The sequence below is a fragment of the Dama dama genome, chromosome 1, assembly GCF_033118175.1.
Source record: "Dama dama isolate Ldn47 chromosome 1, ASM3311817v1, whole genome shotgun sequence".
Classification (NCBI taxonomy): Eukaryota; Metazoa; Chordata; class Mammalia; order Artiodactyla; family Cervidae; genus Dama; species Dama dama.
Window position 1 is genome coordinate 62989302 of NC_083681.1, and position 22576 is coordinate 63011877.

The 22576-nt window shown below is 45.5% G+C and overlaps 1 protein-coding gene across 1 annotated transcript in view; it reads left to right on the forward strand.

Annotated features, from left to right (window-relative positions):
* KIAA1549L (KIAA1549 like) overlaps window positions 1–16241 on the forward strand; it is a 126559-nt gene extending 110318 nt beyond the window's left edge. The window contains exons 17-20 of the mRNA XM_061149431.1: window positions 2054–2151; window positions 4430–4578; window positions 5700–5851; window positions 12932–16241. Coding sequence (XP_061005414.1) covers window positions 2054–2151; window positions 4430–4578; window positions 5700–5851; window positions 12932–13213 — 681 coding nt within the window. The 3' untranslated portion in view covers window positions 13214–16241. The remainder of the gene's footprint in view (window positions 1–2053; window positions 2152–4429; window positions 4579–5699; window positions 5852–12931) is intronic.
* The last annotated feature ends 6335 nt before the right edge of the window (window positions 16242–22576 follow it).

A 22576-nucleotide genomic window follows, 5' to 3' on the forward strand; every position in this document is an offset into this window, starting at 1 on the left:
TTTGGGAAAGGCATGTCCTTACTTTTTGGTTTGTTGATAATAACGGAATGCCAAGCTGGAAGGACAATGATTTTCAAACTCTGCAAAACCATAGGGTTCAGGGAGTCCCCAGGTGCCATCATGCAGGTAAGCAGAGGGTCAAATTCACCAGGGCATCCCCACCCTCAACTTCAACCAGAGAAGTTCTGCTTTGATTTGGTTATGTATTTGGGCTATGTCAAAATGGTTTCATGGCTAAAGAAATGCTTTTTTGTGGAAACCCACAAAGTATTTCAGTACCTTATTTCACAAGGAAAATAAATAATAGAAAAATAAGGTGCAGAGGGACCGACGTGTCCACAGAGTGTGAATGACTGAATCAAAAGAAGAGCCTAGGTTGGCTGTAAGGATCTCAGTTTTACCTGCCTCACCTTGCCCTATCCCAGGCTTGATCTCATTAATTGATTGTCAATATGGCATTTGTTTTCCAGGCAATCACACCTTTCATATTTGCTTACTGCTCATTGTTTCCACCTCTGATTTCAGCTCACAGTTTTTATTTTAGTTTGCTGTGATGTGGGAGGGAGAAGGTGGATAGTGGGTGGGAATCCTTAAGATTTCCTTATGTCTTGCAATTCCAGCATGCATTAAAAGCCATGTTTTACCTAGGATCTACTTGTTATTTAGTGGGTTGGCCCTTATGAGTAGGTAGTCTGCCATAATGTGTGTGCTCAGTCACTCAGTCATGTTTGACTCTTTGCCACCCCATGGACTGTAGCCCCCCAGGCTCCTCTGTCCATGGGCTTCTCCAGGCATGAATACTGGAGCAGGTTGCCATTTCCTACTCCAGGAATCGAACTCACATCGAATTGAACTCACATCTCTTTCGTCTCCTGCACTGGCAGGTGAATTCTTCACCACTGTGCCATGTGGGACGCCCATAATGCCGGAGGGAAAAGCCCTCATTCATTTTATTTATTTATTTATTTTTCCCTCATTCATTTTAAAGGATCCTGTTTATGGATTCTCTTTCCTGCTACCTTTTGTCTGGATATCTTCAGGTTTAAAGCCCTATCATCTTGTTCCTTAAGAGATATGGCAGGCCTGACACCTATAGAAAAAAATGAATAAGAGGCACAAGCCAAGCTTTGTCTTCGCAGAGAGCATTCCTAGATTTTCTCCTGCTCAGAGGCTATGGTCTGGCTCGCTGGTTCTGTCTCTGACCATTTTCCTTTTCTCCCCTCCCGAGCTGATTAAAATCTTCACTTGACAGTTTTGATCCCTTATCTTTAAATAGTGCTTTATAGATCACAAAATACTTACATATACACTGCCTGACCTGATCTTCTTTGCACCCACCCCTCTGAGCAAGGCCTCCTTGTCTCCATCTCAGCAGAAGACAGTGAGGTCCAGAGAAGTCACCTGACTTGCTTAGGGACAGAAAGTCTATTTATTAGCAAACCTCCACCCATACTTCCTGATTCCAAACCATTGCTTTCCTCCACGAAACCCACTTTCCATGAGTGAGAAAATAAGCACAATCAATGATTCATTCTTTATCTAATATTTATTGCCCATCCAAGATATAACAGGCACTGTTCCAGGCGTGAAGATACAGCTGACAACAGATCCCTTGCCCTCATTACAGTCTTGTTGTGAATAATAAATAAGCAATGATATAATACCAGAGTGACAACTGCTATGATAAAAAATAAAACAGAATATGGAGCTCCAAGGGAATATGGGGCTGGATGAATGACATGAAGAAAGAAGCCACGGGAAGAACCAGGAGAGGAACATTCCTGGAGAAGCCCAAGGTGGGAAACAACTTGGCAGATTCTAAGACCAACTGAAGGACTCTCTGACTGCAAGGGCCCACCAACGGGAAGAGTGGGGGTAGATGAGATAGAAGAGGGGACTGGGAACATGTTAAGGGTGATGGAAGGGGAACATTTGAGGAAAGAAGGAAAGTCTAACCCTTGAAGTTTGCTTCTCTATTAAGTAAGAAGAAACTGTGTGTTGATGAGCATCAGATATTAACATGTATCTCCCTGCATGCTTGTCTCTTTTGCAGGCCTACAGGTTTTCCCAGCTTCCTGAAATGGTCATGGGCTCTCCCCCTCCACCTGTGCCTCCGCGGACGGGCCCTGTGGCTGTCGCTTCTCTCAGGCGGTAACACATTCCTCTCTTTGCCTTGTTTGGAATATTTGCAGAGGATCTGGTCCTGTGAGCCCTGCCCTGACATATTTCCTTCATGCCCTGCCCCATTCAGGGGTTCATCACCTGTACAGACAACCATGTGACCAGGGTACCTTGAATGCCATGAAAGAAGTGGGGGCCACAGAGGGTTGGCCTACTTTCTTACCATTGAAAATGGAAAGTCCTGTAGAACCCACAATTGAAAAAACCCAAGGTCAACTGCCCCATACCCTGAAAACCCCATGCCTTGACATTGAGCATCTAAAAATTATTCCATTTTGGGCCGTCACAACAGCTGTCTCAAGTCTGGGCACCTCCTGCAGGTGTGTGCGTCAGAAGACCCATTGTTACTGAGGGGTGGTGTCCAAGAGGCTGGGGAGCAGTGTGTCCAGGCATCTGCCCTAACTCTTGCCTTCCAAGATGGGGAGGCTGAACTCTTGCCTTCCAAGATGGGGAGACTGAAAGTACATGAACTTGGACAGGTCAGCTGGGAAGCATATATTCAGCATTCTCTTTGCTCTGTAATACTATAAAAAGCATATGCTTTAAATATAGACAGGAAACAACAGCCAAGAGCACTGGGGGAGGTTGGAATAGTCAATATGCCCAGGGCTTGGAGAGATACGGTGCCTTGGGGTCCATATGGGCCACTGCCCTGGCCTCCCCCAAAGTGCTTGTCACACTCTATGTGGACCACAGGTCTGAACTTTGTGAAAATGGTGAAAAGAAATGAGTTTTCCTCAGAAACAACCCTCCCTTCATTTCCAGCAGTTTAGGATGCTGAACTGTATGTAGGCATCCCCCTTTGACCCCAGTCAAGCTCAGAGTTGGGGGTTGGGGGTGGGGATAGCAGACCAGGGTTCCACCTTACCTGCCTGTAGCCTGCTTTGTAACCCCAGGCATGGTGCCTCACCTGTCTGGCTCCTCTCTCCTTATCTGTCAAATGAGAGCAAGGGCCTAAATGATCTGGGAGTCCTCAAAGGTGGCCACGTGTGCGGAGCAGAATCCAGGGATTTTCCCAGGATGGTTTTCTAAAGGAGTAGCTGATGCCTAGAAACAGCACATGAGAAGCCAGAGCTGTGGGAGTGAGAAAAGGAGAGAAGGAGAAAGGAAGAGAGACCCCACTGGCCTGGTCCCCCACCACCCACCTCATGTGAAATTTAATCCTCACAGCCTGTGTTTGACCCTCCCTGGGGAATAGTTACTCCTGAGGGCTCTGAATTGGAGGAGCTTGTCATCAGTGATTCATGCTACATTTGCTGAAGGCGGGAACCTACTTATTTCTCCTCTCATGTCCTTCTGCACCATCTGCCATCCTTGCCAAGTATCACGAGGTCACTGCCCTCCATAGGAACCCAGAGGGTTGGACCAGAGAGGAACCTTTGAGATGGAGTCACCCTCCCCTCTGAAGAAACTGGGGCTCAGAGAGAGGAGGTAGTTAGGACTCAGACCCCTGCCTCCTGTTCTGCTCCATTGCGCCCCTGCGCTGAAGGTGGCCCTGTGGGCTGGCAGCCCGCCACCCGCTGGGGCTGTCTTTGCCTCCTTCCATCTGAATTTTAGGAAAGCCGAATGCCTCTGCCAAAGAGAAGACAGACAGGCTAAAGCACCCTTTATACTGGGGGGAGAGGCCGGTGCCCCTACCCCAGCCCCCTCTTCTTACCTGGCTTTCTGAGCACCAAGTGGAAATGGGTGTTAAGTGGGCCAGATTCTCTGCTTACCTGTGGAACTTAAAAACAAAAACGTGTTCTCACATTCATAACACCCAGCAAGCACTAAGCTCATGCTCCAGAGAGCAGAGAGCATACCCCAGCCGGAGCTTCCGGAGCCTGGGGCTTCTTGCTTCCTGCTGCCGCTCTCCAGACGAAGCCTTCCCATTGGCTGCCGGTGATGTCATCGCCTGCCAGGTTGACCATCCCCAGCTAAGACCCAGTGCTAATTGCTTGGCTCCTGTTTATGTGGAGATGAAGTGCTCTACTACCCCACAGACACAAGAGTCACCCACAGTGGAGCACTGACCTTGGATGTCTAAAAATGACTCCAGCTCGGGCCACCGCGACGGCTGCTCCAGGTCTGGGCGTGTAGGCCCCCTTTGTCACTGGGGGGCCGGGAGCTGCAAACTCAGGCTCGAGGACCATGCAGTCCTGTCGCTCGGAGGCCGAGGCGCTCCCCCGCTTCCCCGGCGGTGACCTACCCCGGGAGCCCCGCCTCACCCCGCGGGCAGGCGGCTAAGGTGGCCTCTCTCCCCGCCCAGGTCCACTTCGGACGTTGGCAGCAAGACTAGGATGGCCGAGTCCGCGGGGCCCGAGCCCGCCCAGCTGCACGACAGCGCCTCCTTCGCGCAGGTGTCCCGAGGCCCCGTGTCCGTGGCGCAGTTGGATCAGTCGGCTTTAAATTACTCAGGTGGGCTAGAGGAGAAAAGCCTGGAAGAAGCCCGCGCCCTGCCCCAGCATGACCCCCTCCACCTCTGTATTTGCCTTCCGCTCTCTCCACCTTCTGTCCGCCAGGCTCAGGGATCAAAGCGACTGTATTTCTGGATCCCCTGTAGCCCTGTCTAGAAGAGCTACTGCTTTTATTTGTTTACAATATCTGAAATCTGACAAAATACTAAGATATATTACAGTCAGGGTGGATGTTAACATCTTTCCAGATCTCAGACCTTTAATAAAAGCATTCCAGATATAACTGTCTACCCCCAACTCATTCCCCTTCTCCGAGGTAATCACAGTCCTTAAGTCGTAGGTGTTAACGTTTCACTGGTTACAACAATATACTGTATTAATTCTGTATATATTTTAAATTTACATAAGTGATGTCAAGCTATACCTTTCCTTTTGCACTATTTTCTTGACTAAACATTGTTAGCAAGGGTTCTCCAGGTTGCCACACTCATATTGATCTAGTTCATTTGTTTACACTGCCATATGGTGTTCCATTATGTGATATGCCAGTTTATCCTGTCCCCTAATGAGGGACATACTGGTTGTTTCCAGTGTTTTGCTATTACAAACAATGAACATGGAAGTTTGGACATGCCCTAATAGGTTTTTTTCTTTTAGTCAAACCATTCCTTTTAGGCTAAAACACCCAGTTGTCAACACTTATTAAAGCATAGTGTGTCCAGAAATTCTACCAATGAAACCCATTCCTTTTGGTTCCTCTTCTTGGCTCTTTAAAAACACCCATCCTTCTGGGAGGAAAACCCCTAGCACCAAGGTGTCATTTCCTCTTGCCAGCAGATCAGGGGTGTGGGATGGGGATGGGGGAGTTGGTGAGGCTCGGCAAGGGGAGTTGAGCCATCGCTTCTCTAGAAAGCCAGGTCCGAGTCTCTACTACTCTCTGGGCAGGTGAGCAGGGGCTGAGGCTGCAGGTGGAGATCTGTTGCCCTCTGCATTCCCCCCCACCCCAGTAGCTCCTTCCCCAATGCCAGAATCCTGTTTCCCGGCTTCCCCGAGCTTGTGCAGATGTCAGCCCAGTGGGCAAGGTGCTGGCTTAATCTCACCCATCCATCTCCTCCATGCCAGGTAATACGGTGCCGGCAGTGTTCGCCATCCCAGCTGCCAACAGACCTGGTTTCACTGGCTACTTCATCCCGACGCCCCCCTCGTCCTACAGAAACCAGGCCTGGATGTCCTACGCCGGAGAGAACGAGCTCCCCAGCCAGTGGGCTGATTCGGTGAGACCCTCGCTGATGCCCTCACAACTTTACCTGCTTGACACACTTCAGGGAGAAGATGAATGTGAGGCTGAGACTGAGTGTTTTGTTATCTCAGGCCCCCTCTCACCAACCAGGTGTTGAAAGTCGGCCTTTAGAAGAGACAGTTGGAGGGGGTTGGGGTTGGGGTTGGGGGGATGGTGAAGGTGGTGATATCCTTCAGTCAGATTCCACCTCTTCCTGGAGGGCACCCTTAATCAAATACATTTTTATATTCACTGTCATTTTTTGAGTATTTTCTATGTGCCAGACACCATGTTAGATGTTCTATTTATGTTGTCTTAATCTACACAAGACCCATCATGTAGGTATTATTGTTGTTCCCATGATGTATCCAGCATTCAGACCTGCATCTTCCCAGCTCCAAAGCCTTTACTAAGTTTGTTCCTTTCAACTTTAAAATCCTGTAAGAATTTTAGATGCAATACCAGAAAAAGAAGTATTAGAAACCCAGGACAGAACTACTTTGCATGTAGATCCAAGGCTTTCTGCATGTCTTCAGCTGAAGACTGTCCTGTCACAGTCCCCTGGTTTCTTCCTTATATGACTAGGAGTTTATGGCACAGTCGACTTGACCCAGCCTAGACCAAAGAGGGGCAGTGACAAGCTGAACCTGAACATGCACACCCAAACCTGCCTTTCAGCCACCTGTTAAAGCACTGCCAAATGAAAAACAAAAAACAAGCAAACAAAAATAGCACAGTGATGGCCCCTAGAGTAGGTTGCTCTAGTCCCTGTGTGAGACCATCCATCATGGATAAGAAAGGCAGGCTGTCATCTGAAGGCCCGTGGTGCTGTTTTCATTTTAGGGTTTATTTCAGCGTTTGTCAATACACATTGACACCCAAGGCCTGTGTCAACTTTTCTCTCTGTCCAGACCCCTAGGGTCCATACTGTCTACCCCTACAGGTTCAGTTCAGCCCCAGCATTGGTGTCTGCTCTTATTGTAGTGATGCCACATTTAAACAGCATCGTCAGGGTAAAACTTCCCTACATATTTATTAATTTTCTTGATGATCAAATTATCCCTGAGCTTCCCTGGTGGCTCAGAGTTAAAGAATCCTCCTGCCAATGCAGGAGACACATGCATTGTGTCTCCCGATCCCTGATTTGGGAGAATTCCACATGCCACAGAGCAACTAAGCCCACACTTCATAACTGTTGAGCCTGTGCTCTAGAGCCCATGCTTCTCAACAAGAGAAGCCACCACAATGAGAGGCCTGTGTAGTGCAAAGAGAGAGTAGCTCCCCCTCTCCACAACTAGAAAAAAGCCCACGCAGCAATGAAGACCCAGCACTGCCATAAATAAATAAATTAAAATTGTATATTAAAAAAGTTATCTTTTAAAAAAGCTCATCCCTTTAATTGCCAAAATATCTTTAAAATATGTGCTACCTTGAATTTTAAAATTCTGGAATGAATTACATCCTTCTCCCCTTCTTTAGAAGAAAGACATAATTTAATTTGTTTTTAACAAATGAGTCAACGTCATTATTATGCCTCACTGTACTAAAATGATGTCTGTAAGATGGGCTCTGATGGTTTGTAGAGTTACTTCTACGTCAAACATCTCCAAACTCTGCTTCTTGGAACTACTCCAAGGCTTAGTATGGTTTTTCTTTCTCTGACCTTGCTCCCAGCTCACTCCTTCTTTTGCTGCCAGTGTCCCCACTTTCAGATATACTCGCCCTTAAATATGCTTTTCCTAATGTACTATTATCTGCAAATGAGGCAAGTCTGAGCTCATCAGAGTTGTTTGTAGAGTTGGAGTAAATAAGCTCTAAGAGAGTAACTAGAGGCATTCCCTACTGATAAATCTACACATCTTAGTGTGGGAGTGTTTGGCTTGTGTTCTGGTTGTTAGTGGGCCTTTTTTGCTTCCTTTGTTATGCTCAGCTCTTCTAAACAGCTGAAATCATGGGGTGTGCGTTGATCAGTTCAGATTTTATTTGACTCCATAATTCCACTTGCAATCTAAACATAATGTGTACTTCCAGAAAGTAGATGATACTTAACTTGTGCTAATTAGGCAGTAAACCTGCAGCTTTGTCAGCTCACCCTCTGTGTGCAGAGTGCTCTGGGTGCTTGGCAGGAGTCAGCAGAGGTATTTACAAAACCTTGGCCCTTGCCTTCAAGATACTTACGGATAACACTTAGCCAGGCTTATGGTGACATAACTCTGATGCCTCTGGGTTCGTGTTGCCTTAAAGATGAAGGAAAGGGAACCCAGCAAATCAAAACCTCACTTTTTAGACAGGATGACTTGATCACCGCACTCTCCCACCCCCATCCCCAGTGTGAGGGAGAGCTAGTTTCCTATTAGCTGTTTTTAAGAGAAAAATGATTGCTACAGCCTAGATGGGTCTTTCCTGGAGCCCAGTTACCATCTGCAGGTAAGCAGGTATGGCCTCTTGCATGGAACACAGTACCCAGTTGGGAGGTCAGGTGCTTTATCGCATTTGAAAGACAGTACAGGAGGTTCAGAAGGACTGGTTGTCAGCTTGAGAAAGATATTCCATTGGAGAAAATGTTCACCCTCTGGCATCACCACCTCAATGGACATGAGTTTGAGCAAACTCCAGGAGATAGTGAAGGACAGGGAAGACTAGTGTGCTGTAGTCCATGGGGTCGCAAAGAGTCCAACATGTCTTAGCAACTGATCAACAACTATATCCATGTGAGAAGCAAAAAGTGCCTACCATCAGCTGGTGCTAGTGGTAAAGAACCCGACTGCCAATGCAGGAGATTTAAGAGACGTGGGTTCTATCCCTGGGTTGAGACGATCCCCTGGAGGAGGGCATAGCAACCCACTCCAGTATTCTTGCCTGTAGAATCCCATGGACAGAGAAGCTTGGCGGGCTATAGCCCATAAGGGTCACACGGAGTCAGACATGACTGAAGTGACTTTACATGCATGCACACATGCCTCATTTGGATGTCTGGCCTTCCTGATTCCAGGTATCCAAATGTAAGGAGCTAGCTTGCATAACACCTGGACCTGGCTTGATAAACAGATTTCATTCTTGGTGCTAGATGGAGAGGGATTGGGAAGGAGTTACCAGGCTCAGCAGGAAACTGCTGTCGTCTATAGGGGATGCCTGCTATGGGCACTGGCTAGGCAAGGAGTGATGTTTGCCAGTCCTGGATTTTGGTCCACAAGGTGTGATGGGTCCCAACTGCATCTCCTGTAAGAGAGGAAGAGTATGTCATCTCCTCATCTTCCACACTTCTGAAGGGAACATTTCATGCAAAGATGGGCTCAATAAAGGACAGAAATGGTATGGATCTAACAGAAGCAGAAGATACTAAGAAGAGGTGGCAAGAATACACAGAAGAACTATACAAAAAAGATCTTCATGACCCAGATAACCGCGATGGTGTGATCACTCACCTAGAACCAGACATCCTGGAGTACAGAGTCAAATGGGCCTTACGAAGCATCACTACGAGCAAAGCTAGTGGAGATGATGAAATTCCAGTTGAGCTATTTCAAATCCTAAAAGATGATGCTGTGAAATTGCGACACTCAATATGCCAGCAAATCTGGAAAACTCAGCAGTGGCCACAGGACTGGAAAAGGTATTTTCATTCCAGTCCCAAAGAAAGGCAATGCCAAAGAATGCTCAAACTACCGCACAATGGCACTCATCTCACATGACAGTAAAGTAATGCTCAAAATTCTCCAAGCCAGGCTTCAACAGTATGTGAACTGTGAACTTCCAGATGTTCAAGCTGGATTTAGAAAAGGCAGAGGAACCAGAGATCAAATTGCCAACATCCGTTGCATCATTGAGAAAGCAAGAGAGTTCCAGAAATACATCTACTTCTGCTTTACTGACTACACCAAGCCTTTGACTGTGTGGATCACAACAAACTATGGAAAATTCTTAAAGAGATGGGAATACCAGACCACCTGACCTGCCATCTGAGAAATCTGTGTGCAGGTCAAGAAGCAACAGTTAGAACTGAATGTGGAACAATAGACTGGTTCCAGATCGAGAAAGGAGTACGTCAAGGCTGTATATTGTCACCCTGCTTATTTAACTTATATGCAGAGTACATCATGAGAAATGCTGGGCTGGAAGAAGCACAAGCTGGAATCAAGATTACCAGGAGAAATATCAATGACCACAGATATGCAGATGATACCACCCTTATGGCAGAAAGCAAAGAAGAACTAAGGAGCCTCTTAATGAAAGTTAAAGAAGAGAGTGAAAAAGTTGACTTAACACTCAACATTCAGAAAACTAAGATCATGGCATCTGGTCCCATCACTTCATGGCAAATAGATGGGGAAGCAATGGAAAAAGTGACAGACTTTATTTTTCTGGGCTCCAAAATCACTGCAGATGGTGACTGCAGCCATGAAATTAAAAGATGCTTGCTCTTTGGAAGAAAAGTTATGACCAACCTAGAGAACATGTTAAAAAGCAGAGACATTACTTTGCCAACAAAGGTCCATCTAGTCAAAGCTATGGCTTTTCTGGTAGTCATGTATGGATGTGAGAGTTGGACTATAAAGAAAGCTGAGCACCAAAAAATTGATGCTTTTGAACTGTGGTGTTGGAGATGACTCTTGAGAGTCCCTGGGACTTCAAGGAGACCCAACCAGTCCATCCTAAAGGAAATCAGTCCTGAATATTCATTGGAAGGATTGATGCTGAAGCTGAAACTCCAATACTTTGGCCACCTGATGCATAGAACTGACTCATTTGAAAAGACCCTGATGCTAGGAAATATTGAGGGCAGGAGGAGAAGGGGACGACAGAGGATGAGATGCTTGGATGGCATCATCAACTCAATGGACATGAGTTTGAGTAAACTCCAGGAGTTGGTGATGGACAGGGAGGCCTGGCGTGCTGCAGTCCATGGGGTTGCAAAGAGTCAGACATGATTGAGCGACTGAACTGAAGTGAACTGAACCAGTGGAGTCAGGTGCCCCCGGCCTTTCCTAGCCACCAGCACCAAGTCAGTTAATACTGCAGAGCTGTGAGGTCTCAATAGTTGGACACTGACCCTCAGCTCCAGCTGAACTTGAAATCCAAGGAAAGGGGACATGGCAGCTTCTTTCACAAACATAGGGCGCCAGGTGCCTATCCTTCAATGATTTTCAAATTATGCTGCTCAGAACCCTGGGTCCTAAGACACTCCCTTCTGTGTACCATGCACAGTTCGGGGCACTGGTGCACAGTGATAAGCAGGTGAGACACAGTTTCACCTTCACAAGTCGATGCCCATCTCAGGGTGATGAAGTCATGAGTGATGACTAGTTATGCTAGACAAAGTGCATGGAAGGAATTTACAAGGAGTCCTTGACTAACACAGAGCTGGGGAAGGTCTCTCAGAAGAAAAGGAGTGTGAGCTGAGACCTGACAGGCAAAGCCTGTGTCCTGGCCTTGGCGCTCTGTTCCCCCAGTTAATTACCGGTGTGTCCCCAGCTCACATGGCCCAAGGACTTGGGCAGTCTGACTCCAGTTTTCCTCTAAGATGCAAGTGCAATGTATTTGCAACTTTGTCTTTCTTTGCCAGGTCTTATAGGGAAATTAAAGCCCCAAACTTTGGGACATCCCATCACTTCTTTCTTCATTCGGGTCCTCCCTGGTTCTCACCAGGCCCTTTGAGGTAGCCTCAGATCCTGTCTCCTCGCCACCTCCAGTGGGTCCACCTCCTCCAGAGTGTTCCTTCCTACAGTACAGACCTTTCCTCCGCCTGACACCCCAGTTGGCTCCCAGGCCAGGCCTTCTCAGGAGGCTCATCAGAACCTCTGACAGGGACTAGGAGGGGCCTGCTTTCTTACTGCATGTTCACCCATCCAGAATTTCTGAATCATCACCCAACCTCATCCCACTCCATCCTCACCAGCTCCCACACACCCATCTCCGTAAAGAATGGGAACATGCTGAATTCCTCAGAAGTGGGCCGTAGAAAACATAACTCGGTAGCCTGGGATTCAGCGGCTTTCTGATCTGGTCCTGCCCACCCTTCTTCCTGAGCTCCTCCCACACCACACACACCCTCTGTGGTCAGACCACCTTACTGAACCTCCCTGGGGACACTGTCTTCCATGTATTGCCAGGCCTCTGCATGGCTCTCCCTCTGCCTGAAATGCCCGTTCCACCTTGTCTTCTGCAAAACAGCCTCTCCATCCTAGCCGTCTCCTCTCCAGACCCAGCTAAGATGCTTCTCCTGGAAAGCTGCCTTACTGCCCACATATGTCGCATCCCCTGCAGCACCCCAGGGCCTACGTGATCCATGGGCACTTATCTCACAGTGATGCAAGTAGCATTATGGGATATAAAGGTCTTTTGTGGATTACCCTGGAAACAGTATCCCCATGTGTGGCCCTGTTCCTGTGGGCAAGTCAGTCCTGAATTCTGAATCATTGTCCTGCCCATATTTCTAGAAGTGTCCATATTATCTTCTACTTTTAATGAAAAGAAAATTTTTTCAAGACGCCAAGATCATATTCCAGATGCATGACGTGATAGTTCAGTGATTAAATCCCAGCCTTGAAGCCAGCCTGTCTCTGTGGCTTGTTAGCTGTGGCAGCTTTGACTGAGACACTGTTTGTTTTTGTTTCCTCTTCTGTAAAATAAGGGTAACAATACCTACCACCTAGGAGAATTGCTGTGATAATTAAATGAGATCATGATTGGAAAGCCCTTAGCACAGGGCTCGTTCAGCATTAACTGTTGTCATTAGTAATAAATCCCTGAGTCCTTTGAGGTCCTTAAAGAACAACACTTCTCTGCCTAGATGGTGCTTATATTAAAAAGGTAGCCAGGTAGATTCAGATGTAGACTGGGTATGTACCCACTGTTTGCACAAAGTGTAAAATGCCTATTTAATTCATCCAACCAGCAGAACCAGTGAGTCCAAGTCACCTAGCTTTTATATCTGCACAATGGCGAGTTGCCTTCCTTTTCTTGTAAATCTCTTTCATTGTTCTCAATCCCTTCCTCCTTTGGTATCTAGTGTATCCTATGACTTGAGCCCATTCCTGATACCTGGCCCTGTCTTCTCTCCCGACATGCTCTGCAGGTCCCCCTCCCGGGGTACATTGAGGCTTACCCCCGATCCCGGTATCAGCAGAACTCGCCCTCCAGGCTCCCTCGTCAGTACAGCCAGCCAGCTGGGCTGCACCCCAGCTTGGAGCAGGCCCCGGTGCCCTCCACAGCAGCCTCACAGCAGAGCCTGGCGGACAACGACCCATCCGACACCCCCCTCACCAACATTTCCACGGCAGCCCTGGTGAAAGCCATCCGGGAAGAGGTGGCCAAGCTTGCCAAGAAACAGACAGACATGTTCGAGTTCCAGGTCTAATGCCTTCACCCCTTGAGACTTCCAGACTCTGAGGAAGCAGGCTTTGGGTTTCTCCAGGCATGGTGGGACTGGAGACAGGAGACGATGTGGGAGTCTTTCTCACCCTCAGTTTCTAAAAAGGTGAACAGAGGGGCTTCTGGGGAACAGGAAACTCTTGAACAACAGGATGCTTGGCCTATTCAACTGATTGTATGTCAACAAGTCCGCATGTGGGACCATATGTTTGATATTCTGTTACGTTAACTGTTTGAGCTGTGGGTGTATTCCCTCTCCTATGGAGCATTAGTCACGAGAGAGGAGACGCTTGCTAATCTGCAGATTCCTGTCCAATACCACATTTTAACAGGTCACCAGAAGGGGGAGAGCACAGCTCTATCTTCAGTGACCTCTGCATGTTAACTCTGTTTCTGTGTTAAAGGCAATGCAGGTGTGTGATGAAGCCCCAGACTGTTCTCTCATTCAGCCAGAACTATAATTATCCAGTCACCTCCAGTCTCCAAGGGAGACACTGACTCCAGCCAAGAAACTTGAGTCCTTTTCTTTTAAAGGTTCATATTCAAAGTCAAATAAATTGGATGAAAATCTGGACTGTCAATGACTGCACCTATACATAGTCCTGACTCTTCCCCCCACCCCCAATTAACTCAACAAAGGCCAAGAAAGAGAGAAGATAAGAGGGAATGGTGGATTCGTGTTGACAGGTTCTTTGAAAAGGTGTTGTCATGTTGGAAATAGAGTATTCTGCAAGTTGGGCTCTAGCTCGAAGAGCATCGGTGCTAAGAGCTTTTAGGATCCTACAAAAGAAAAACAGCTTTTTTTTGCCCTGCAGTGAAGGTAGCCTGAGAACAGAGCTTCTCTCTTTTGGGGGAGACAATAGATACATCGACTTTTACAAGGAAATCTCTGTCTCTTCAATAATGATGTCCAGCATGTGCTGCCCAGTGATACAAAAGGAAATAGTCATTGATGCCAGTTGGAAGCAGGGATAGTGAACCCAGTCTCCCCAGGCTGCAGCCTCTGTTTATAGACGCTTCTGAATGTAGAAAATCTGTTATTTACGTTCAAATGTAAATACCATTTTTAAAGGTGTATGGAGTTAGCCAGTCCCCTCCCATACTTGTCCCTGTAGTTAATAGACATAGGAGGACATATGCCGCAATGGCGGGCTTCTGACCTCGTGACCATGATGCTGTAAGTTAGGCTTCCTGGCATGGTAGGTCAGCCTCCAGAGCTCTGGGTGGACATTGCCTTGCAGCCTTGAGGCACCAGCTGCTGACTGACAACGCTGACTTCGGGTAGCCCAGGGGGAGGGACACCCTGGTTCCATCACCAACTTTGGGAGCTATGCTCAATGTCAAGGGCTTTCATGGTGTCTGTTGGGGAGTGAGGTCCTTTCCCGCCTTCACCCATGATCCATCTAGCTTCAGCTTGTATTCATCTCCTCTGAGTCCATCCTTCCATTCTCCTCATGAGTTTCTTTGGTCTTTATTGAGAGAAGAAGGTGGAAATTTTCAAATTGAGAGAAGAGTAGGAATGGAACTAATTAGAGTGAGAGAATCAAACTGTCAAAGCACAGACTTTTCAAAGAAGCTGTTTTTATTTCCCAATGGCAAATTGCCCTTTCTGCAATGTTCTGGAGATGATGTGTCATGGATCCCCCAAACCAGTCTCTTGTTTGGATGATATTAGGTAGCGTCCTTTTGGTATGCTGGTTGATCTTTCATAGTGTTAGTTTTTTGTTACTTAAAAAAAAAAATCAGCTATAAATAAAATGTATTTTTGTAATTTCCATGTGTATATATGGTATATTTCTACCAATGGCCAGTTGTTGTAACCCAAAACCTAAATCAGTTTGCAAACACTGTGGACAGTGCAAGATTTTATTGACAGATTAACACAATGCCTACGTCTATCCAAATAGGTATTCAGTGCACTTGAATGAACAAAGAGCCAAAGAAACTCAGCCTTTTCATGCAAACGGTATGAGTCTGATAAAGTCAGCTACATTGTCCCGCCTTATCAATGATATTACTATCTCATCAGTGCAATGATATCAACCCAGTACTTTGTCTACTTGGTAAATGCTTGGAAATACTGTATGTGAAAATGAAGTTTCAAGACCTTAGTGTAATTTAAATATATACACATGCTTCCAAGACAGTGTCTACACTTTGGATGTCCCAGTGACTCACAGAGGAGGAGCCCACAGTGTGCAGTGGTCTGGCTCCAGTTGGCTAGAGGATGCTGAAAAATCGTGGTGAGCTGTGCAGAGTCCCGTGAGATAACCGAGTCAGTCAGTGGAGATGACTACAAATACAGCATGCTAAGTCAGACATGCTCTTAAACTAGACACCACAGGTTTAAGAGCAGTATATGGGAGGAAAACCTTAGGTTGAGAAGAAATCAGTGTGGTCCATGTTGTCCCACCAATGCAAAGATGGCCGCCATTGTTTGATGTCCTGTGTCTAAGATGGGGGTCCCTTTTCTGAAGAGTCTCCTGACTGTCAGGAGATGACAGAGACCTGGATGGCTGGCCTTGAGAAAAGGCAAGTGTTCAGAAGTGCCCTGAGAGCCGAGAGACTCTGTGTTCCTCATGACCCTCCAGACAGTTGAAGAAACCTTGAAGAACAAGAGGAACTTTGGTGACCTCCAAGAAGGAAGCCAGCGTTCGGAGAAGTGGAGTGACCTGCCCAAGGCCTTCAGCCCCAAGCCCACTTACTCGTGATCAGGCTTGCTTTCCATTTCACCATGCTGCCTGAACACTTGTCTGTGATGCGTTTCTTGAACTGTGCTAGGAAGTTTAAAAAGTAGACAAAGGTTATATGAGGGATTCCCTACATTCTTGCAAAGGAAAAAGATGTTGAATACAGTGTATAGAGGACAATGCATTTGTGGCATAATAAACATTTTTTGGAACTAGTTTCGATGTGAGTTTTCTGAGTTCATGAAAAGAAAAGCATTTTGGCTTTTTCTAGAGAGTGCCATCAAGGAAATGGGTTCTCCACTGCAGTTGAAGACTTTAGGGGTGTATTCTTCTCTTAGTGCCATGGATCCAAACAAGCAACCTGAGTTGATTAATGACTAAGACAGGGTGGATCATGTAGGAATCAGTTCTCTGGTGCCAGAAGTTACATTGTGCATTTGTTAATTTAAGAATTCAGCAGAAGGGCATGTATAATTTCTGGGCATTCTTGATGAAAGAATGGATAGGATATTGTTGGATTCGTGATTTTTAAAAAAAGAAAAGAAAAAAAAAACCCTCAGAGTACAGATGGAGGAGGAGAAAAATTTAAATACCTGACTAAAATGCTTCTCTAACAGGCAGGAACTAACAAAATATATCATATCAAAAGATTTAAATCCTGATTACCAATAAATAGGCTTCTTTTTTTGTACATAGCATGTAGGCATTCATTGTTTAATGAATAAAATAACATATTATTTTAAAATCTGAAAACAGAATTTAAATGTAATTCACTCCTTCTGTTACACATCAGAAAGTAGTTTGGACTTTTCTAACAAAATGCAGCCAAATATGCCTAGGGAAAGATAGTAATTTAGCTTGGAGCAGTGACTGACTTGGGTCCAAGTGTTAGAAATTAAATGTGGCCATTTAGTCCAATCTGGAAGATATTCTAGTCAAGGGCATTTGCAAGGACTAGAAACCCATTTATACTTGGTCAGATGTGGGGAGTGACTGAGCAAATCAGGCAGACCTCAGAAATATTGTTGAGTCTGGTTCCAGACTGCCACAATTAAGCAAATACCACAATAAAGTTAGTCTATTCATTTTGGGGTTCCTGGTGCATATAAAGGTTATGTTTATACTATAGTGTAGGCTATTAAATGTGCAATAGCATTATCTCTTAAAAAATACATACCTTAATTTAAAAATACTTTATTGCTTAAAAAATGCTAACCATCACCTGAGCCTTCAGCAAGTCATGATCTTTCTGCTGGTGGAGAATCTTGCCTCAGTGTTGATGGCCATTGACTGATCAGGGTGGTGGTTGCTGAAGGCTGGCATGGCTGTGGCAATTTCTTAAAATAAGTCAAGTGACGTTTACCAGACTGACTCTTCTTTTCATGAATCATTTCTCTATGACTGCAATGCTGTTTGATAGCAGCTTAACCACATTAGAACTTCTTTTAAAATTGGAATCAACCCTCTCAAAACCCTGCTGCTGCTTTGTCACCTAAGTTTATGTCGTATTCTAAATTCTTTGTTGTCCTTTCACCAGCCTTCATAGCACCTTCACCAGGAGTAGGTTCCATGTCAAGAAACCACTTTCTTTGCTCATCCATAAGAAGCAACTCCTCACCCATTACAGTTTTATCATAAGATGGCAGCAGTTGAGTCACATCTTCAGGTTCCATGTCTAATTCTAGTTCTCTTGCTGTTTCCATCACATCTGCAATTACTTCCCCCACTGACGTCATCCATGAGAACTGGAATCAACTTCTTCTGATTCCTGTTAATGTTGATATTTTTACCTTCTCCCATAAATCACGAGTGTTCTTAATGGCATCTAGAATAGTGAATCCTTTCCAGAACATTTTCAGTTGACTTTGCCCAGATCCATCAGAGGAATCACAATCTATGAAGTTTACAAAATATATTTCTTAAAATAATAAGATGTAAAGCCAGAATTACTCCTTGATCCACAAGCTGCAGAATGGATGTGTTAGCAGGCATGAAAACAGTGTGAATCTCACCATACATCCCTATCAGAACTCTTGGTTGACCAGGTGCATTGTCAATGAGCAATATTTTGTTGTTTAATCTTTTTTTTTTTTTTTGAGCAGTAATCTCAATGGTGGGCTTAAAATGTTCATTAAATCATGTTGTAAACAGATGTGCTGTCATCCAGGCTTTGTTGTTCCATTTATAGAGCACAGACAAAGTAGATTTAGCATAATTCTTAAGGGCCCTAGGGTTTGGGGAATGGTAAATGAGCATTAGTTTCAACTTTAAGTTACCAGTTGCATTATCCCCTAATAAGAGAGTCAGCCTGTCCTTTGAGGCTTCAAAACCAGGCACTGATTTCCTCTCTCTGGCTATAAAAGTCCTGGATGACATCCCCTTCTAAGACTTTGGTTTCTTGACTGTTGGCATAACTGATGCCATTTGGACACTTAAGAGTTTCTCCTGTCCTTTATACTGACCTTGTGGCTCATCTGGTAAAGAATCTGCCTGCAATGCAGGAAACCTGGGTTCAATCCCTGGGTTGGGAAGATCCCCTGGAGAAGGGAAAAAACTACCCACTCCAGTATTCTGGCCTGGAGAATTCAGTCCATGGGGGTCGCAAAGAGTCGGAAATGACTGAGCAACTTGCACTCCACTTTGCTGACCTTACCCAGGACTGTGCTGTGCACTGAATCATTTCTCTGTCATCAAAGGCTTTGTAGCTAATAGATATTGTTTAAGAATCATCAGGACCAGTTTGCCTCAATGCTTTCTAGTCCTTCCCTGATGTATTCCTGATGCCCATGAGACTAGTGCTAAATTGCTTCAGTCGTGTCTGACTCTTTGAGACCCTATGGACCCACCAGGCTTCTCTGTCCATGGGATCCTCCAGGCAAGAATACTGGAGTGGATTGACATGCCCTCCTCCAGGGGATCTTCCCAGTCCAGGGATCGAACCTGCATCTCTTGTGTCTCCTGCATTGGCAGGTGGGTTCTTTACCACTAGTGCCACCTGGGAAGTCCCAAGAGACTAGTTACCTACCATAAATCTTGGCTTAGGAATGCACATTCTATTTCTAAGCACATATCTCTATATTCGAGGTTAACTGTAAAATTGTGCTAGAGGCTCCTCAGCGGTGTGGAATGCTTCCAAATTGTCTACCTGATACCACCCTGGAAGATACCGTATAATAAACTGATCCATTGATTTTTTGGAGCTTCCTGCCTAATTTTTCAGTCTCAAGATGCCTTCTCAGTTAGGTGGGCATTTTCTGTTCCCTTTGTCCTCCAGCATGCATCCACATTAACAATCTGCTGTTTAGTGCAGCCACCTTTGTTAACCATCTCAGGTGGATCTACTGAATAACTTACTGCAGCTTCTACATTAGCACTTGCTGCTTCACCTTGCACTTTTATGGTTTGGAAATGGCTTCTTTCCTTAAACCCCATGAACCAACTCTGCTGGCTTCAAACTTTTCTTCTGCAGCTTCCTCACCTCTCAGCCTTCATGAAATTGAAGAGAGTTAGGGCCTTGCTCTGGGTTAGGCCTTGATTAAGGGAATGTTGTGGCTGGTTGGACCTTTAGACTATTAAAACTTTTTCCAGATCAGCAAAAAGGCTACTTCACTTTCTTCTCATTTGTGTTTTCACTGGAGTAGCACTTTTAATTTCCTTCAAGAACTTTTTCTTTGCATTCACAGCTTGGCTAACTGCTGCAAGAGGCCTCACTTTTGGCCTGTCTCAGCTATCAACATGCCTTCCTCTCACTGTTGTTGTTCCATCGCTAAGTTGTGTTCAACTCTTTGTGATCCTGTGGACTATAGCATGCCAGGTTTCCCTGTCCTTTACCATCTCCCAGAGTTTGCTTAAACTCATGTCCACTGAGTCGGCGATGCCATCCAACCAACTCATCCTCTGTCGTCCCCTTCTCCTTCTGCCTTCAATCTTTCCCAGCATCAGAATCTTTTCCTCTCACTAAGCCAAATCATTTCTGGCTTTTGATTTAAAGTGAGAGACACTGAACTCTTTCACTTGAACAGTTGGAGACTCATAGCATTATTAATTGTCCTAATTTCAATATTGCTGTGTCTCAGGGAATAGAGAGACCCGGGGAGAGGGAGAGAAGAAATGGAAACTGCCAATCAGTGGAGCAGTCAGAACTCACACAACACTGGCTATGTTTGTCCTCTATCTGGCTGCAGTTTGAGGTGCCCAGTACAATTATAACAATAACATCAAAGATCAGTGATCCCAGACCACTGTAACAAATATAATAATAATGAAAAATTTTGAAATATTGCAAGAATTGCCAAAATGTGATACAAAGACAAGAAGTGAACAAATGCTGTTGGAAAAATTGTGCCAACAGACTTGCTTGACAGAAGGTTGCCACAAACCTTCAATTAAAAAAAAAAAACTGTGAAGCGCAATAAAGCAAAGCATAATAAGACCAGGTGTGGCCTGTGCAGGGGCCATTTCATGGAAGCAAAACAGATTCCAGTTGGACTTCCTTGGTGATTAAGACTGCACTTCCAATGCAGGGGGCACAGGTTTGATCCCTGGGCAGGGCCGTTCACGTGTCACATGGCTTGCTCGCTCCTGTCCTCTCTCCACACCTGCTTCCATCTCTACATATCTGCTTAGTTCTCTTGCTTCCTTCATCCTGCTACCTTCTCTGTTTTCTCATTGGTGTGTATTTAGTTGAAAAAATCCACCCCACGACCCACTCTGCACAACTTTACCCTTTCAGTACCCACCCCCCTCTACACCCCTCTTTGTGCTCCCAGGGCAAATTCTTGAGACTCAGATTGGTCCAGTTCATCTGCCTATGATGAGCCATGCTTGGGTCAGGTGCCTATACAATCAGCTATAAGCAAGAGACAGGGTCACGTGACAAAAGCATGCACCACCACCCCCCCCCCCCCCCAGCTCCGGACTAACCCTTTCAGTGAAGGCTTTGGTTGGGCGCTTGTACCCCAAGGGGGGAGTGTGCCACCCACCCCAGGACAGCAGCCAGCAGCTGGGTGGTCCCTATGGACATTGGCACCAAGAGGAAAGGGCACCCTCGACTGCCACATCAGGTGAGAACACGTGTGCTTGAAACCTGGTGGGCTGGCCAGACCTGCCCCAACCACTTCCCACCCCAACACCAGTCCTGTTGATATTGCTGCTGCATCTAGAAAGTGACTTCTGACTGAGGCCCAGTTAGCAGAATGTCTTCCTCAGCAGATGATAAATACTTGTAAACTGAAATGCATGCTCTTAGCTCAGGTGCGGTTAATATGGCTCCTGGCCACACACTTGAGTGATGAGGAAACTGATGAGCCTCTCAGTAGAGTCTCTTGAAACCATATTGGTTTCAAGTGAAACTGATATTACTGTGATTCTTCCATTCTAAATATATAAAAGTCAGTCTCCCAAGTATTGAAAATTCTCTTGATTTCTTAAGGAAATCAAGAATAGTAGCCTGTGATAAGTGCTAAAATGCGGGGTGTTTCTGGAAAGGAGAATTTAGGAAGTAGAATTCATGATTCCAGAGACAATTCTTTTAGAAGTTATTAAGTTGCTTTGATTAGGCAGGTTTCCAAAATAGGGAAATTTGTGCTGGGGCAGAATTTGTCTTCAAAGGACAAATCCAGACTTTAATGAAAGCCATTATGCAAAGAAATCTAGAAATGGATTATTTTCATTCTCTGACTTTTGTAAATTATGGAGGGAGGCCATCAAGGTATTTTACGTAAATTAACTGTGGCTTCACCTTATTTCCCCCATCTCAATCTTACGTCTAAACTCACCCACCCACACACACCCACCCTCGTCCAACCCACACAGAAACTTGAGTTGAGAGAAGGTTTTATCAAACAGAATCAGAGGAATATCATTGGTCTGGAAATTATGAAAAAAGCAGAAATAATCATAGCCTTGACAACTCGCTCTAAACCAATCTCTAATTCCGCACTTGTGAAATGGGTATAAGAACTCCTGCATGTCCCACCTCTGGTGGTTATGAAGATCACTTGGCAGAATGCATGAGAAAGTGTCTTGGAAAGTATATTTGAAAATGTTCTTAAAGTATTAGCTTCATAATTCAGTTTCACCCAGTGAAATATGTTAGGTCCTTCCATCCACTGAACTAATTTGTCACATGTTCTGTAGGGTTTTAAAATCTGTGTTATAAAATAAAAAGGTAAAGATGATCCTACATTTGGAACTGCCTGTGAAAGCCAGCCTCACCTGCATCACCGCTGTTGTTGCCTATGATCTGGAGAACCTGTAAGTACTTGTGCCTGTGCTTTGACTCTGCAGGTGAAAACCTAGGCCAGGAATTCTCACCAACCACATTAGACACATTGGGCAAAGGCAGGTACTGAACAGGAGCTTGACTGTAGCTGTTGTCATGTCATGCTTTGCTTCCTAATTAAGTTTGTATGTCTTTGGCCTCTGCTTAGAATAGTGTTCATAAGCTATTAGAGTGTTTATGGTAAAATAAAATGGTAAAAGGGCTTCCCTGGTGGCTCAGATAGTAGAGAATCTGCTTGCAATGCAGGAGTCCAGGGTTCGATCCCTGGGTTGGGAAGATCCCCTGGAGAAGGGAATGGCAACCCACTCCAGTATTCTTGCCTGGAGAATCCCATGGACAGAGAAGCCTTCCAGGTTACAGTCTATTGGGTTGCAAA